The 17,567-nt window shown below is 34.3% G+C and overlaps 2 protein-coding genes across 3 annotated transcripts in view; one reads left to right on the top strand and one right to left on the bottom strand.

Annotated features, from left to right (window-relative positions):
- SLK (STE20 like kinase) overlaps positions 1-14,821 on the top strand; it is a 46,605-nt gene extending 31,784 nt beyond the window's left edge. For both annotated transcript variants that reach the window (XM_016154460.2, XM_016154461.2), the window contains 6 exons: positions 4,957-5,086; positions 5,698-5,822; positions 6,252-6,440; positions 6,989-7,114; positions 8,001-8,114; positions 11,193-14,821. In XM_016154460.2, coding sequence (XP_016009946.2) covers positions 4,957-5,086; positions 5,698-5,822; positions 6,252-6,440; positions 6,989-7,114; positions 8,001-8,114; positions 11,193-11,339 — 831 coding nt within the window. In that variant the 3' untranslated portion in view covers positions 11,340-14,821. The remainder of the gene's footprint in view (positions 1-4,956; positions 5,087-5,697; positions 5,823-6,251; positions 6,441-6,988; positions 7,115-8,000; positions 8,115-11,192) is intronic.
- A 2,121-nt stretch (positions 14,822-16,942) lies between these two features.
- COL17A1 (collagen type XVII alpha 1 chain) overlaps positions 16,943-17,567 on the bottom strand; it is a 49,260-nt gene continuing 48,635 nt past the window's right edge. Inside the window, exon 57 of the mRNA XM_016154459.2 lies at positions 16,943-17,336. Coding sequence (XP_016009945.2) covers positions 17,284-17,336 — 53 coding nt within the window. The 3' untranslated portion in view covers positions 16,943-17,283. The remainder of the gene's footprint in view (positions 17,337-17,567) is intronic.

The following is a 17,567-nucleotide window of genomic DNA, read 5'->3' on the forward strand; positions in this document are numbered from 1 at the left end:
TGAGGTTACTCTTGTTACCTCCATCCTACAAGTGAAGGAACTAAAGCATGGAAAGGTTGAGTGACTTTTCCAAGGTCACATATCTGGTTAGTGGTAGAACCAGAATTCTTATCTAGGCAAGTCTGGCTCCACATTTCATATACTGAACCCATCATCCCATGCTGCCTCCCATATTTAAGCTACCCTTTCTGTGCCAAATCTAAACTCTCATCAGCCTAACCCAATGGTTGTTGTTCACCGTGTCTTGTTACTAGGTGAAGAGGAAGTCCTTGCTGGTCGCACATCTATTTTTGGATAACTTAGATTTCAAGCCAGATAATAATATAGTTTTGTCTTGTAAAGGAATATAGACTTTTTAAATTGCAAAAGGTAATATATCAGACTCCAGAGTCAAAATGGAGACTTTAGTGTTGTATTCATTAAGTGATTGTGTGCTTTAATAAAACTTTGTTGGTGTTTTTTCTTATAATTTTGTGGACTAGCCTGTATTTTACAACTAATGCTGAAAGCAAAAAATTAATTTCTTTCTGTAAATTTAATGAAGAATTTAGAAGTCTAACATATTTCAGAAGTATTTCTCTTTAGCTACTGCATTTAATGAAGGTGCTAAAACTTGATAACTTTACAGAGTCTATTTTAAACTTTTTTTTGATAATTTATAAATAACAACCATATAGTCATGGAGCTGGAATGTATTCGATTATCTAGTGGTTTTCAAACTGCTTCCAGGATTTGAGTTTGGAAGAAGCACCTTGAGAATCCTCCCAAAAGCATGGACTGTGGGTCTCTGGGCCCTGCTTCCTCTTCAGCTCAAGCAGCACCACTTCATTTTATAAATTTTATGTATTTTTTGGTGAGTTTTTAAAAGAGGGTTTGACTGGTTTAAAAAAATCACACCAGCAAACTAGAGTTTGGAAACCATTGATCTAGTTCAAATCTTTCATTTTATAGATGAGAAAGAGGCCCTGTGTTAAATGACTTGTTCCAGGTTTCAGGAAACTCAGCATTTGTATAATTATTCTTTCCATTTACAAAAAGTCACTCGATTATATTCTCACCTGGGAGGTACATTGTATTCTTATCCACAGGGTGTTGCTCAGGTCATGATTCAGTCTTTTCAGTTGTCATCTTGTGCAGTCTTCAACGCCCAAATACAGGATGTAAGTCCCGCGTGCCTGTAGGAGGATGCCTTTTCCTGTTTTACTTGCTTTTTCTTTGGCTCACATGTGCCTTTTCATTGTTAGCTTCATTCGTTAAAATCATTCGTTAAAATCTTAGAAGATTGATAGATGATAGATGATAATGTCAGTAATGACAATAACTAATAACCTGACATGAACTTTATAGTATAGTTTTCTTCAAAGAGTTTTCACATTTGATTCTAATTAGCACCACCCTAACACAGGGGTGGAGTGTACTCATTTTACAGATGAAGAAATCGAGGCACAGAAGTCCAAGTGGTCTGCCTAAGTTATAAAAGAGATTAATGGTAGAGCTGGAACTAGAACACTTCTAATATAGTGTTCTTTTTCTGTCTACCCCACCACAAATTTTAATTTGAGATTTCCATTTTTTTCAAGAAAGATATTCCCAGTAGTATTTTATGAGCTTTGCACATGTGAGAAATTGAATGCTGTGATTCGATTTTTATCTTTGTGTGAAGTGGCATTTTGATTGCATATGTTTGTTAGACGTTTGAATTATGGATATGGTCAGAAAAGGCATATTAAAAGTGGTGATTTTAGTTACATTTAACTCTCGTTTTCACTATTCAAATTGTCCATAATGAATAGTGAGTCGCTATTCTCTTTGCTGTAGTTTTAAATTAAGTCTGGAATTCCAGGCTGTATTCTTTCTCAGTTTCTATAGGGAAGTGATTAGCTTATTTAACACTCTAATTTTTGTTTGTGACGCTTGATATATGCAACTAAAGTAGATAGAATACAGATTGATTTCAGCCCCTCCTTTTCCCTCTCTTGAAATTAGACTTATTTTTTTATTATTGGCAGCTGTTGGACCCTATAGTTTTCTAAAAGAGTAAGCAAAACATTAATTTTTTTAACAAGAGGGAGAAATTATGAATCACAATCATTTTTCTAATCATTGCCATTTTTAGCTTTTGAGTTAAAATGATCAAATTCTGTAAAAACAGCCCGATATATCATCACTCTAATAGTTTTCTACAACCCTGTATATTTTTGAACCCTTGTGTATTTTTAATGTTCATAGTGATCTGATTAATATGATAAAATTCCTTATTAAAATTCAAACTTGTCCATTTAAAGGGCACTCATTTTAAGTTTATGTGTCCATTTAAAAATTATTTGTTATTCCTAGTGACCAGATTCATCTGTTGTTTTTTAATAGGATGAATGTAATTTGTATACTCTTTTCGGAATGTAAGATCACTTTTCTTTTAGATCCTTAGAGTAATTTCTAAGTAAAAATTCCATTGTGAATGTATTATACTTGGATTATGAAGTTAGAAAATTTAATGAAACCTCAATAATGTTAAAATTTTATATCTTTTGATGTTATAAAATATATTAATTACTGTGTAATGCACCTTTCAGATAATTTTTTAGCTTTAATATAAAAATTATTTGTGCAGTATCTTTGACTATGTAATCATCCCGACTCAGCTTAATTATTCAAGTCCATAGCTCTATAAGGCAGCTGATACCTTGGCTAACTCTGATCGTCAGGAAACACTTCCATACGTTGCCTACCTTGACTCTTACCTGTCGATCCTTATTGTACCTTCTGACGCAGCACAATGCTAGTGTCGCCGGCTTCCATGTAACAGTCTTAGCTCTTCTTTTCCCCTCATTTATTACTAGCTGCTTATGGGCATGTAGTTCTTTCAGTCATTCATTGTGTAGCATGGTTTCTAGAACCTTTGTTTTCAGCTTTTGAGTTTTCCTTGGTTTACTTTTGAATTTTCGAAATTCCAGTACTAAGGGAAGGGGCCCACTATTTATGTGAACTGAAAACCAGTTTGGAAATAATATAGTGGAAGCTCTTTAAAGGCAATACTGTTTTTTTTTATTATTAAATTTAGTAACCCTGTAACTATTATAGTGCCCAGCATTTACTGAGTGTTTAATGAAAGTTTTCTTTGAACTCTTAAGTAAATATATTATAGTAATATGACCCAAAATTTCATTGATAAGAAATTATATTCACTTTTTAGTGGCTCTGCCTTATTTTAGCTTTTTAATTTTCACATAAATATTTATTCACCCCATCTTATACTGTTGTACTTGATTTCTTTGACTCTAAAAGTAATATATTTCTGCTAGTTAATTTTGGACCCATTGTTTGTTGTATCCACATAGATGTTTTTTAAAAGTCCTGTATGCAAACCAATAATAAAAATGTTGAAAACACTTTGATAGGTTATATTAAGTTTATTTAACAAGTTTTCACATAGAAATTTTATAACAAAATTCGAGAAAATTTAATTTTTATTACTAATGGTAATTACTGTAGGAAAAAGAGAAGCTTGAACAACTTACTTCCTTTGTTATAACCATTTAAAAGGTAGAGATAGAGATTTTACATCTCTTTAAAACTCAAAAGACCTTATTCTATGTAGTCGAGTTTAAATATTCATTTATTTTTATTTTTATTTTTTTTACTGTGATAAAGTGATATAGGTGACTATAGTTAAGTTGGCAGTTGTATTTTATAGAGCAATTCATTAGTTTTTCTGCTGCTATATATTTGTATTTATGCTACAATACAAATTAAGATACAGATAAGACAGCAGCATTTGTGACTCCAAATTAACAGTGTGTCATGAATGGTAAGATCCAATCCTCACCTCCGAAGGCACAGTGAGTGGTAAGGCAAGCATCTTGAGGAACACTGCTAGACTTACACTTTGTGCATTAAAGGCCAGGTGGTAGGGATTTAGATCCCATCGGACTTTGTCTAAGACCTCAAAAATAGTTCCAATAAGGACCTTGGGGTTTTATCTTCTTTTAGATGTGCAAGAGGAGGGATTATAGGCAAAGTAGTGCTCCACCCCTAAATTTCTGAATCGACACTCATTGATTAGAATATCCCTTGAGCTAATCGCAAACTGCTGTAACTACAAGAGAGGGATGGAGATCTAAACATTTTCTGGCAAAGTTTACATTTTTTGAATTTGGGTATTGTTCTTTCTATAAATGTATGATCTAGCATAAAAACCATAAGTCACTTTAACCTTTCCTTTCTTACACAGTGATCGAAGGATATTTTTAAAGAATAAATTTTGCATTTAGGAAAATAGTATGCACTTAGTAAAGGTTTGTTAAATGAGTGAGTAAATCTCAAAAGTGTTGTTAAGAAATCTCTATAAGGAATTTTGTTTTTAGATTTATAAAATGTAGCTCACTTTCCTATTTCTTGTTCACATTTTACTAGCAATGCAATATTTCTTAATAAGTCCTCAAACTGTTCTTTTTAGGCCCAGCTGTTGATACAGAAACTATCTTTCTCTGTTAGTATAGCCACGGTATTTCTTTCTAACTCATTATTGCTTAGAAAAATAGAGAATTTACAATTCTGATATCTGTTTTATTTGTTTACTCTTTATTGCCTTTCTTTCTAAAAGGCATTTCTTGTTCTTGTTTTAGCCACAGTGTAGTGGAATGAAACTGTAAATTTACTATTTTCCCAAAGATGCCGGCATAACAGGGCATTTTAATTATGGGTGGATTATAAACTACTTTTGTTTGTATTATTCTTAATAGTGAGTTAAGAATAATATGTATTCTAGTTCTTCTTTTCTGGACTTGAACCAATACATTTATATATATACTATATAATTTTAGTATTTTTTAATTACACTAACTTTAGAAACTTGGTTTAGAAATCTTGTAAACCATTAATATATGCAGTTATATTGATAAATGTGTGTTTTTCTCAGTAAATAATTATTAACTGATGGTTAACTATGTCTAATAGGAACAAGAGTTTGTTCAGAAGCAACAACAAGAATTAGATGGCTCTCTGAAAAAGATCATCCAACAGCAGAAGGCAGAGTTAGCCAATATTGAAAGAGAGTGTCTGAATAATAAACAACAGCTCATGAGAGGTATATAAAATTATGTAGCATATGTGTATGTGTAAAATGGTATCTCAAAAACATTGCTGAGATGTACCTTGAAAATTATTTGAATGCTTTCTTTGCTAGAATGGTAGAGGGAAAGATAAAGTTGAGGTAAACAAAAGGAACAAATTTATAAAATTAACAAATACTGCAAGATATAGAATTCCTTTTTGACAGAAGTAAACATAAACATATAGTCCTTAAAACATCTTTTTGTCCAGATGATGCTAGAAATATACCTGAATAATTTTATATATTCATTATGCTTTACAATTTTCGGTATACTTAGTGGCTACATGATAGAATGAGATTTTAAGCACTTATTTCTCCTAAAAAATAGCTTAGATTTTTTATTTATTTCTCATTAAGATGATTAAATGGAATTTTGATGTTGAGGATAGAGCATTCTCTGTTCACAGGACATTAGAACAGAATGGAAAGTAGTAAAAGATATTATCTTTCCATTGGTGATATTTCAGAATGTCAGCATGTGTGTAAGTAGTCTATCTAAGAACATTTTTATGTAAATATTAAAATGCAGCCAAAGTACATTAGTAAAAAGATAAAAGTGACTTTTGAAAATTGCTTTCTTCTAGTTCGAGAAGCTGCAATTTGGGAGCTTGAAGAACGACACTTACAAGAAAAACATCAGCTGCTCAAACAGCAACTTAAAGATCAGTATTTCATGCAAAGACATCAGCTACTTAAGCGTCATGAAAAGGTTAATGAAAGGAAAATTTATTCACTTTTTTGTTCATTTTAAAGTTTGTGAAGTGAGGATTTTTTGAAGCTTATATTTTAGAAAATGAATTTCAGATTTATTTTACCCTAAAATTTCTTTGATGAAGTTGAGAGTAATTAATTATATGTTGATTATGATTGCAAACTTCTCTTCTACAAATTCCAACGAAGGTAATGAATTACAATGCTTAATGGCCTCTGATAATCTTCATCTCATCTCTCAAAGGTAGCTATCGTGGCTCCATTTATAATTCAGGTATCTTAAAAATGTAGACTCCTTATACGTAGTAAAAGAGGGTTTTAGTATGAAACTTTTATTACTAATAGCTTTGTTTTTCTTACAATTTATTTTTTGCCTTATATATTATATTATATCTACATCACTGGATTGTATTTAAAACTTTCTTAGGAAACAGAACAAATGCAGCGTTACAATCAACGACTTATTGAAGAATTGAAAAACAGACAGACTCAAGAAAGAGCTAGACTGCCTAAGATTCAGCGCAGTGAAGCTAAGACTCGAATGGCTATGTTTAAGAAAAGTTTGAGAATTAACTCAACAGCCACACCAGATCAGGACCGTGAAAAAATTAAACAGGTAAATAAACAAATTACTTTCTTATATTTTAGGTTAAAAAAATTTGAATGACCTTTAGAAGTGCCACATGTTGTATTGTAAACATTTAGAGACACCTTGGGTTGTCCATATTCACTTTGGCTCTGTGGGCCGGGGCTAAATATATAGCATATACCAACCTAGTCTTCCTATAGTTGTGGCCCCAGAGAGCAGAGCTCTCCCTCCCAGGCCCCACACCAGATCCTGGGCTGTGCTGGTCCTGATACCAGCTCTGGGAATAAGATGACTTGGACAGCTTTTTAAGTCAAAACATAATGGCCTCTGTATACTTCTACCATACAAGTGAACTGAGGTCATTATGCAAATAAGGAAGAGCAAGGTTTTAATCAGAAGATTCCCACTCCCCACCAAAGCCATGATGTAGACTCCAGCTTTGAGTGACAGTATATTATTATTTGCATCCTCAATTTGTTACACTTATAAGTTTTGCTGAATTTTTTAATTATACCTTTAGAAGATGCAGAAATTACATTGTTAACCATATTTGTCTTTTGTTTTTCTTATTGTAGTTTGCTACTCAAGAAGAAAAGAGGCAGAAAAATGAGAGAATGGCTCAACATCAAAAACATGAAAATCAAATGCGGGATCTGCAGTTGCAGTGTGAAGCCAATGTCCGAGAGCTGCATCAACTGCAGGTGAGCTATGGAAGCATGAAAACATTGCCGGTGGTGGACGGACAGTATAGGTTTTGAGGAAAGAATAGCTAATCAAAGTAAACTGCATTTTACTCATAAAACTGCTAGGATTGTTTCCTCTGTAGACCCAAATGAAGATCAGTTTAGTATCATAGGCACTTCTTTTGATTTTATGTAACTGATTAATATAACATGAAGCTAAATTATAACCTAAGAATTTTAGTCTTTCCAAAGCATTATTTTTTAGTATATTTTGCAAAGGAGATGAACAAAATTTTCAAAATGATGTAGGCAGTCTTTTTATCAGATTCTGAATTTGAAATTTCATTTAGGGAAACAGTTCACTTTCTTCTACATTTTTGAAAAAAGTGAAAAACTAAACATATGAGAATTTTTCTCCTAAGAAATTTAAAGGTTACTTTAGAGAAGACTATTTTGGGCCTTACCTGGAATATGTAGCCCATCTAGTATAGCCTAAAATGTTTAAAATTTCAGAGTCGTGTGTACACTTGTGGATATGCTACATGTTTGTTTAATTTACTATAGTGGAAAAGTTCTGAATCCCACATTCTGATAACCAGGTATGGGTAAAATACATACAAGCTGCCCTCTGAAGTGTCAGTTTTATGAGAATATCTTAGAAAGGAAAAGTAGGATCAAACTAATTCTAAGTTTAATTCATATGGTAACAGATCCAGCTTCTAAACTTGCAGAAATGAAGCTATGACTCATTTCATTATTCTTGGCCCTTGGTTTTTAGAGAAGAATTTGAACTTCAGTAATAGCTTAGTGTTTGATGAATAATTTATTATTTTGGAAGATAATTGTATTTGTGAAAAATTGCTTAGTTGATCTGAAATTTTAAAAATCCAAACTTTATTTTCAGAATGAAAAATGCCACCTGTTGGTTGAGCATGAGACTCAGAAACTAAAGGAATTAGATGAGGAACACAGCCAGGAATTAAAGGAATGGAGAGAGAAATTAAGACCTAGGAAAAAGGTAATTTAAAAAGTTTTAATTAAAATATGTTTGCATTCATCCATCCACCCATTCATCCATCCACCCATCCTCCCTGCTGTTGGCTTTTTACCTAATACATATCCCTGTCTCCCAAAGGTTCAGAATCTAGTAACAAGTAATAGAATCTACTGATCCTATTGCTCTGAAGGAGCTAAGTACAAGGTACAGGGAGAAGAGGTCAGTGTATGAGCAAAGAAGGAATAGTGCTCAGATTTGCCTGGGGAAATCAGGGATGCTTCAGAGAGGAGTTGCCTTATAAACCAAGTGAGGCGAGAAGGATGAGTCAGAGTTTGCTAAGCAGACAGACAGATTGGGGTAATATGGGGCAATTTGAGTGTAGAGAAGATAACGAGTGAAGATCATATATACAGGAATCATAAGTAGCTCCCCATCATTGGAGCATTACGAGAGAAAGAAGGACATGATGACAGGTTGGTCTAGATGGGTTGACTGGAGCCAGATTGCAAGGCCTTGGTATGCTATGTAAATTGATAATCTAGTAAAATAGGAATGGCTTCCCTTCCTTTAGCTAGCCAGCCATCTTCCTTATTTGCAGTTGACTCCTTGCTAGCCTGGTCCAATTGGTCAACCATTTCAATTATGTTTTTATTATCACTGTACTATCCTCTCCTTTTACTCATTCTCAAACTTAAACTTTTATTTTCTGTTGGGCTTCCTGCCTGCTATACATTTCAACCATTCCTTTTTTCCATTTATCCAATCAATCAATTAAGGAAATATGTATTTAGCACCTACTATGTGCTAAAGGTTTCTAGAAGAAATAAAATGACCAAGTCAGTTGATAGTGTGGCTTTTTAATTTAGGTTTTATTTATTGTTAAATTCTTGAATATTGTGATTCAGAATTCAAAAGGTAAGGAAGGGTAAATAGTGAGAGTGAGAAGTCCCTTTTACTAGTCTCTTAACTCTTTGCAGTTTAGCTTTCACCTCAAACTTTGCAGTTGTTGAGAGTGGTCATAAGTGGGTTGCTAATAACCAGATCCTATGGCATTATCTAAATGTTCTTGTTAAAAATCTTGTTTCTTAAAATTCTATTTTTGCTTGACACCTGTGACACACTCTCTTTGTACTCTTTATCACTTTTTTTTGGTCTTCCAGTCACTTGAAATTTAGACATTTTCCAGTTTCACATCCTTAGCTCTGTTCTTTATTTTGATCGCGTAGCTAGTTATGGCTGTTGCAAATTTAAGGACAATCCCAAAACTTGTATAGTAGGGATTATATAGAGCCCAAATTCTAAAGTCATATAGATTTGGGTTCAGATCTCAGTGCCGGCACTAATTAATTTGTCATTTAACATTTCTAAGCCCAATTTTCCTCATTTGTAAACTGAGGATGATACCACCTACCTAATGGAGTTAAGACAGAAGAAGTGATGTATATACAACAGTTGTCCCAGTACCTGAGCTGTGGTCAGGGTTCAATGAATGGTTGCTATTGCTATTATTGTTTATTGTTTTATTGATTCATACCCTAAGCTTCCATTTTCCATCCAGGTGTTCCATTCCTCATCGCATTGAAGCCTCTGTTCTAGTCTGATCCCATCAAAGGTTCCTTATTTGATACTATTTGTAAATTAGACTCTACATCCACCTCAGACACTCTTTATCTCCTCACCTGTCTTTGTTTTTCTTTGTAACGTTCATCAGCACCGGACACATTTGTATGTCTTCTTCCACAAGAATGTAAGTTCCATGAAAGCAGAGACATTATCTCTTTGGTCACTGATATATCCAACATCTAGAACAGTTCCTGCACATTGTAAATGATCATTACTCACCTGTTGAATGTCGACTAAAGATTGCCAACTGAGTGTAGTTAAAACTAATCTCAACATCCCTTTTCTTTCTTGTCTTCTTCATCTTTTCCTGCTCTCACCATCGGATGTTTTTCCCAACATCCCTGTTCTCTTAATTGACATCTAGGCTAGAAACCTGATTTTTCATTTCCATTATACTCCGTATTCAATATTCCGTATTCAGTAGTCACTATTCAAGACAGATAATTTTGACTCTTTTCACAATATTTCTCTTTTCCATATTGTCATCCTGCTACTTAAAATTGTTCAGTAATGTTCTAATAGGCTTTCTGTTCTCTAGTTCCCTTTACTTTCTTCTGTACTTGCCTGCCATCACCAGAGTATTTATCTTCAAGAAGATCTCTGATACTGCCATGATAATATTGATAAATCTTCAGTTCCATCAGAATAAACTATGTATGCCTTGGTCATAGTCAACCTTTCTAGCTTCATCTCCCACTAGCCATTTTGTTCCCAGTTCATGTTTTGGATATAATCATCGTTACTTATACCAACATTGCAGTTTCCTGCCTCTGCATTGTTTCAAGTCCCTCTGTCTGGCATGCCTTCCCCACCCTGTCTATCAATTTTTTATCTTTCCTTCAAGACTACGCTCATGTTTCATCTTTTTTGAGAAATCTTTTTGATCCTTCCATCTTTTCCTATACTTTGTACCTCTACAGCAGCACTTATCCCTGAATTACTTGTCCGCAAAGTCACTGACACCTCAGAAATTTATTAAGCATTTATATTTGCTCTGTATTGTGGAGATATAAAGATGAACCTGGTTTAGGTTTTACCTTCAAACAGCTTATAGTCCAGTGTAGAAGATAAGACATGTACATCAATAATCAAAATTAAAAAATGGTAAGTTCCATGTTGGAAGGACAGATAATAGTTAATAATAGGTGCCATCTGTTGAGTACTTAGTACATGTTAAGTAAATTATACATTTAATCCTCACATAGCAACCCAGTGAGTAGGTGGTTTTAGCCCTATTTATAGCAGAAGAATGAAATGATTCCATAATACAGAGAAGTTAAGTGATTGACTCAAGTTATTCATTTGTATGGTTGAGCCAAGGCTTGAACCTAGGGCTGTATACAGCCTATGATCCTAACTGTTGAGCAGTCTGGTCTTCCTTAGGATAATATACAGAGAAATTGTTTGGGACAAATAGTTTTATCTTGTTCAGCAGAGTAAATTCTCTTTGTAATATTTCTTCTCTTCCTTTTTAAGACACTGGAAGAAGAATTTGCCAGGAAACTGCAGGAACAGGAAGTGTTCTTTAAAATGACGGGGGAGTCTGAGTGCCTTAATCCATCTACACAAAGCCGGATTTCCAAATTCTATCCTATTCCTAGCTTGCATTCCACTGGATCGTAACAATGGGAAGCATTCTGTGGTCCGGTTTGGCTTTTAAAATATATCATTCTGTTCTCTTCATTCTCTGCCACAGTCTATATTAGAGTGCATGAAGACAATCACCTGCCTCACCTTCTAAGTGTTTTGTTTTTTTGTTTGTCTTTTTTTGTTTAGCAAAGATGAAGGGAAAGGAACTAAGACAGATGCTGGGTCGTGTTGGCAAAGTAGCATCTTGCAGTAATTCCCTAAGATGGTTTTGTATATTAATCCTAAAAAATTGTATTCTTTAGACACTATTACCTGCAAAACTCTTAAGAGATATGTTTAAAGTTATTTAAAACCTGTTACATCACTGAGTATTAATAAATATCATTTTACCTGATCTCAATGATGCCTAAATTCCGTAGCTGAAACTGCTGTAGAGAGTTGGAATAATTTTCTTTTGGTGAATCAGCTCTCACAAAAAAGCTATGAGTTGCTCAAAATATGATACTGATTCAGTAAATAAATCTATTTTGTCTTTAAGGAACAACAAGTCTTTTTAAAGAGAAAAATTATTTCAATAATTAGTCAAATAATTACCTGTTTAGATATGAGCTAATAATTAAGGGTGCTAGTTTGATTAAATAGTGCCTAAAACACTAAATTTTATTTGAATCTAAAATAGGATTTTCTTTTTCAATTCAAAAGGGACAAATCACCTTTAGCGTTAAGCATTATTGTTTTTTAAATCTTGCTCCTATTACCGTTTGATAGAAATTTTCATCCTAAAACATGTTGTATAAAATTGAAAAGATGAGAAAAAAAGGTAGTTTTTAGATATCCATACTGGAAATGTAAAACTCACCAAACTAAAATAAATACAGATTTACCTGTCCTAGCTTATTTTTAAAAATAATACATGAGTTGATTAAATGACTTCTCCCATCTTAGCAAATTCTGTTCATTGAAAACTCTGTCAGAGGCATACTGGCTCTGAGTTATATTTATAAATGTATTTTCTGAAATTAATCTTAAAGGAAGCATTTGTTCAGAATACTTTTTTAAAAGAAATTTAAATAAAATATTTAGGTAAATTTCGGAAATGACTTTGTTGTTTTGAAATAAAGTCATTTATATGTTGGTTTTATTTTGTTCCATGTTTAAATTATTTACATTTATTTGAGTGGGAAAAGCCTGAAACCTTTATCATGTGGTTGCTGATATGTGTAATTATTAATGAAATGCTCACTCTTAGTCCCTCTCGAGGCTTAGAATTTCAAGCACGTGTAAGGTCGAACAGTATTATGAACTGTACTGCAGTGCGTGAGACAGCACGTTTGTAAGTGATGCTTGCTGCCCGCTATTTGTAACCTATTCTCTTTTAAGAGTACTAGGTACCGAATTGTACAAGTTGCAGTTTTTAGTTATATTGCATTTGAGGCTGGTGAAAAATTAAACATGTAGCTGTGGGAACACTGATTCGTATTAAGAAAATGTAAATATCTGTAGCACTTTCTTGCAGTTAATTTGAAAACTTTGAATGCTCAACCTTATTTTGTCAGTGGCTTAGATGATTTAAAAATGCACGTGTAATTTTCATTTTATAATTGTTTTGATGAGCAAAATTTACTCGGACAACTTTGTAGGTAGCCTTAACTTCTGGCCAAGCTTGTTTTTTATATAAATATATATACATATATATTCTGTATGGTTGTAAATTCATACACTTTTCACATGAATGTGTTACTGTATACAAAACTCTTTTAATGCTTTATTCCCAAGTGCTGGGTTGAAAATGTTTTGAAAGCCTTTTAAAATATATATCTTTATAAAGTAATATTCAGGATGATGATGGAAATTGTTTATATTATGATAAAAATGACAGTATAATGTTAACTCAGTGTATTTAATGATTTAAGAGGGAGAGAGGAGGAAGGTTCTCATATCTCTTTCTCCTTTGAAATTTTCAAATATTGGCTTTTAAAAAGTTAATACTTCAGGCAATAGACATGTTTTCAGTATCATTTAAATGATATCCTTTGTGCAAAATAGTTTGTGGCACATAATTTGGTCAGAACATTGATTTTTATTCCTTTCAACCTGACATTCGGAGCATTGAGTAAAGGAAGGAAGCTCGGAGTAAAGTGGTTGACACTCTGGTAAGTTTATTTACAACTTTTGCATATCCCTGCTCTTTGGATTCAGTGCTTCTGTGCGAGTTCTCTTTCAAATATGACCTATTCATATGGGAGCAGGGCTACAAAATGATGCATACGTAGAGCTGAAACTTCATTTTAATATTTAAAGTTACATAAATCTTTTCAAAAAGTGTTTTATTATAGAATACGCATTTTGTACTCATCCTTGCCCACTTCTTGTTAGGCTCTATATTCAGATAGATAATAGTGATCTTTCTTGCATGAAGTGTAGGTGGGGCGTGGGGGAGGAGCGCAGACTTCTTTGAAATCAAAGTATATAGTGAAATCCATTCCTTATTTGTTTTTTTTTTTTTTGATGTGGCAGAATGTGCTATGAAATGCGTAAAAGAAATTCTTCATACGTGCACCCTAATTACCCTCCCCTTTTCTCCCTGCATGCTGCGAATACACCAGACCACTACACTTCTGCAGGTCCAGCTCATAGAGCTTGTTGCACCAGGTTGCCTTTCCTAGTCCTGTCAATCCATAGTTGGGTGTGAATTGCTGAAGTAGCTGCTATTCTATATGGAGTCACAATTAAGCTTTTTCTTACCCTTTTATATGGGGAAACTATAGGGTGGATAAGGAGGAAATTGAGTGCTTATTCTTTGCTGAAAATATTAGAACTTTCCTGTGACAGGATACAGCAAATTGTACTTAAATATAAACCAGAACCAGAGCTACCTCTAAGTAGTGTTTCCTCAAGCACAAAGCTCTCAGGCATATGAGACCCAATTTAATGGAGGGTCTCTGATTTCTTGAGCATCAGCGAGTTTCAGAAGTGACTTGTCTTTTGTACTCTTCTAAGTTTCCTTGTACCTACACACTTTTTCCCATTCCACACTGTGCTTAAATGACAAAGTCCCTTCTGAGAAGCCAAATTCTGTCAAATGATTAGCTAGAGATATTGTTGATTAAAGAAAAACCTAGAACTGAGGTGGAAGAGGAGAGTTAGTTCCAGTTCTAATAGTCTTCTGATTAAATAAATCTTTTTCAGGAAATGATCTTTTATAGGAAATGAGATATTTTAAATGCTTATCTTACGTTGAAGGCACAACAATTAATGACTCTATTGTTGCTTTACTGTGGCTGACATGGTTTTGATATAGCTTTAAAATTTCTGCTACTAAGCTTGGGATAGAATGTTATACCAGTATAAAATGTTGGCTGCAGCTTTTTGTGATCCTTTGATTTGCAGTGTAATAATGTCACAAGCTAAATTTTCAGAATTTTGTTTCAGATTATGCCTCTTGTCTCCTTGGGAGCAACATGTTTTTCAATCATGGGATTGACAAATGAAAAATAAAGTTATTTCTTAATCTATTTTGAGAAGCAGTCTTTTATTGAGAACTGTTGAAGCTGGCTTGTCCTACATGAGAACATCTTGCAGTTTTGTGGTCCTAGTTATATTTTAATACTTGCAGTCCTCCAGGTCTTCTCATTCTTTCAGACTTATTACAGGTGCTTTAAATATTCCATTGACGTATTTATGTATACATATTTTATTTCCTTTTTCCCCCTCGGGATGGATTATTTTTCTCACCATGAATGTCACAGACCATATGACCTCACTTTTGCTAAAAATAACCTCTTTTTGTCATTGATATGTTCATGCAAGATTCAGCAGACACGAGGAAGCATCATTTGGCAAGCGTTCAGCTTAACTGGAGAGAGGCAAAGCATGTCATTTTCTCATCTAGGAGCATTGTACTCTATTGAGCTCATTCTTAACCTTTTTAAATAGAAACAAAGAGGCTCAGAGTCATTGCCACCCAGCTGAGGACTTACATATGCCCATCTTCTTTCTGGATTCTGTCCAGAGAAAGTAAGGTGGTTTGGACTTTTACCATATTTCATTTAATTGTAGAACTCTGTGAAGACTTTTGGAGGGTTTAGGAAGGTAAATCTAGTAAGAAGGGGAAAACTTATCTGTCTGATTAATCAAGATAAGAATCATTAAAGGGCTTATAATACTCGAGCTCTCGAAGCTGCTATTACAAACTAAATGAATTCAGCCTTTAGGTAAAACTAAAATATTAAAGAGGTACAATGCAGTCATTTATTATACACAATAATTTTTCATTAGACAGTAAAAAGTTGTTTAAAATTCTGAAGGCTTTATGAATTCAATTTTTAGATTTCCCATATTGATTCAGAGCAGGTAATGATCAGGTATAATAACGGAGGCAGACAGACAATGTAGAACGTTTGATGCTTGACTGGTGGTTGCTGCTAGCAGTTGTTTGCTATAGTAGAACGAAGTGGTGTATTTCTTTCCCCAGGATAACATGTGATATAATCAAGAGAGACCACATGGAAAATAACTCAGTCTTTTAGAAAAGTGGAAGTGTTGAAGTAGATTTCATTTAATCCCAGTTTAAATTATCCAGCAATTGAGTGTCACAGTTTGTAACCAAATTCAAAAGTTGGCAAGTATAGCCTCTTCTGAATTTGCATCTGATTTTACTAGGCATTTCTGTGGGGCATTTGATATTTGTGCATTTTTCCTTAAGAGTTTTGGTATTCCATATTACTATCCCTGCCATTTATAATTCCTTTGCACCAGGATAAATCACTACATTTACTGAAAATCTGGTTGCTCATCTGTTCTTTCAAGTAATTTATGCTTAGGGAAGTCCTTCAGATGCTTTATAATGGCCCAAATTGAGTTATTAGTTGCAGATCAAGGTCTGCCTTTAATAATCGCAATAATTAAAATGCGAGAAACTGTGTCCCAAAATACAACCAGTTCTGCTTTCATGTGTTTGTAATAGTGTTAGGGTCAAACCCAATTTACTCAAAATATTTTCTCTCTTTTTTTCACTTCGGTTAGATGGATCACGTGACACATATTAAAAAAGGGGGGAAATCCTTTAATTGGAAATGTTACAACTGAAATGATTTTTCATCTAATAGACCACATTGATTTTAGACATTGAAAAGTGCTTAAAAACCAACTGTGCCTAGCCCCCAGTGCCATTTCCTAAGTGCAGAACAGAGGTGATGTCTCCCCAGCAGTAGGTATAGTCTGTTTTCCCTCTTCTCCCTTGCCCTTCCTTTCCTCTTTGCTGCAGTCTAGTTCAATATGAGATACCTATAAACTCTAGCATGGACCTACAGATACAGATCACAGCTGCAATGAAACTTTCTAAGCAGGTGGGGAATATGATACGTAGTTAGAATAACTACTAGAAACCCTGTCACCACCTTCAGGGGAGGTGAATTTCTTAATTTTTTCAGTTGTAAGAGTTGCTTCTTAGCCAGCTCTTTTCTGTGGCTAGAGAATGTAGAGTGAACAGGGGAGGAGGGAGCCGATAGCACAGCTTTAAGGCATTAACCAGGACATACGCCCTGCCAGGTGTCGTCCCCAGGAAGACACCGCCTTCCATCCCTGTCTGCCATTTTTCTGGGCTCATTTTTAGGCAAAGCTCAAGGACTCTTGGCTTTTTTTTTTTTTTTAATGTAATGGGCTTTCCTAGGCTGAGGCTTGAACTAAGTGTTAAAGAAGCCAAGGAACTCAGGTCTAGATAGCAGAGAAGTCAGTCCCCTCCTACAACACTGTGGCCATGCAGGTCTACCCAGCGAAGCTGTTTCAGATTGTGTGTCTCTGACGGAATTATTTATACATAAAGTTCCAGACTGAAATAAGTGTTCTCGCTGACCGTTTGGCTATGCTGTGTCAGTAGGATGTTGAGACTCCAGCTTTCACCCTTTGGAGAGATTTTGACTGAAGCACCGTAAGCCATTGCAAGAACTGGTCTGGAGGCTGTGCTGCCACGGGTAGCTCATGGCTTGACAGCAATACTTCTCTTTCTCCGTCCAACATAGACTTGGTCACCTGAAAGTTAGAAGATGAGTAAGAAATTAAAAAGTATCTTGTGGTCTGTGGGGACATTAGCTGGGGCAATTATGACAACTATGACTACTGTAAAACTATCTCGAAAGATGAACTCTTTTTGTAAAGCCTATCGATTTAATTAAATTGTTTACCCTGTTTTATTACCAGATTGCCTCTCCTCCTCCCTAAATTGGCACTCTCTTTCCTTTCTCCCTAGCTGTTTGTTTGATT

Source organism: Rousettus aegyptiacus, unplaced genomic scaffold (assembly GCF_014176215.1).
Source record: "Rousettus aegyptiacus isolate mRouAeg1 unplaced genomic scaffold, mRouAeg1.p scaffold_m13_p_6, whole genome shotgun sequence".
Taxonomy (NCBI): Eukaryota; Metazoa; Chordata; class Mammalia; order Chiroptera; family Pteropodidae; genus Rousettus; species Rousettus aegyptiacus.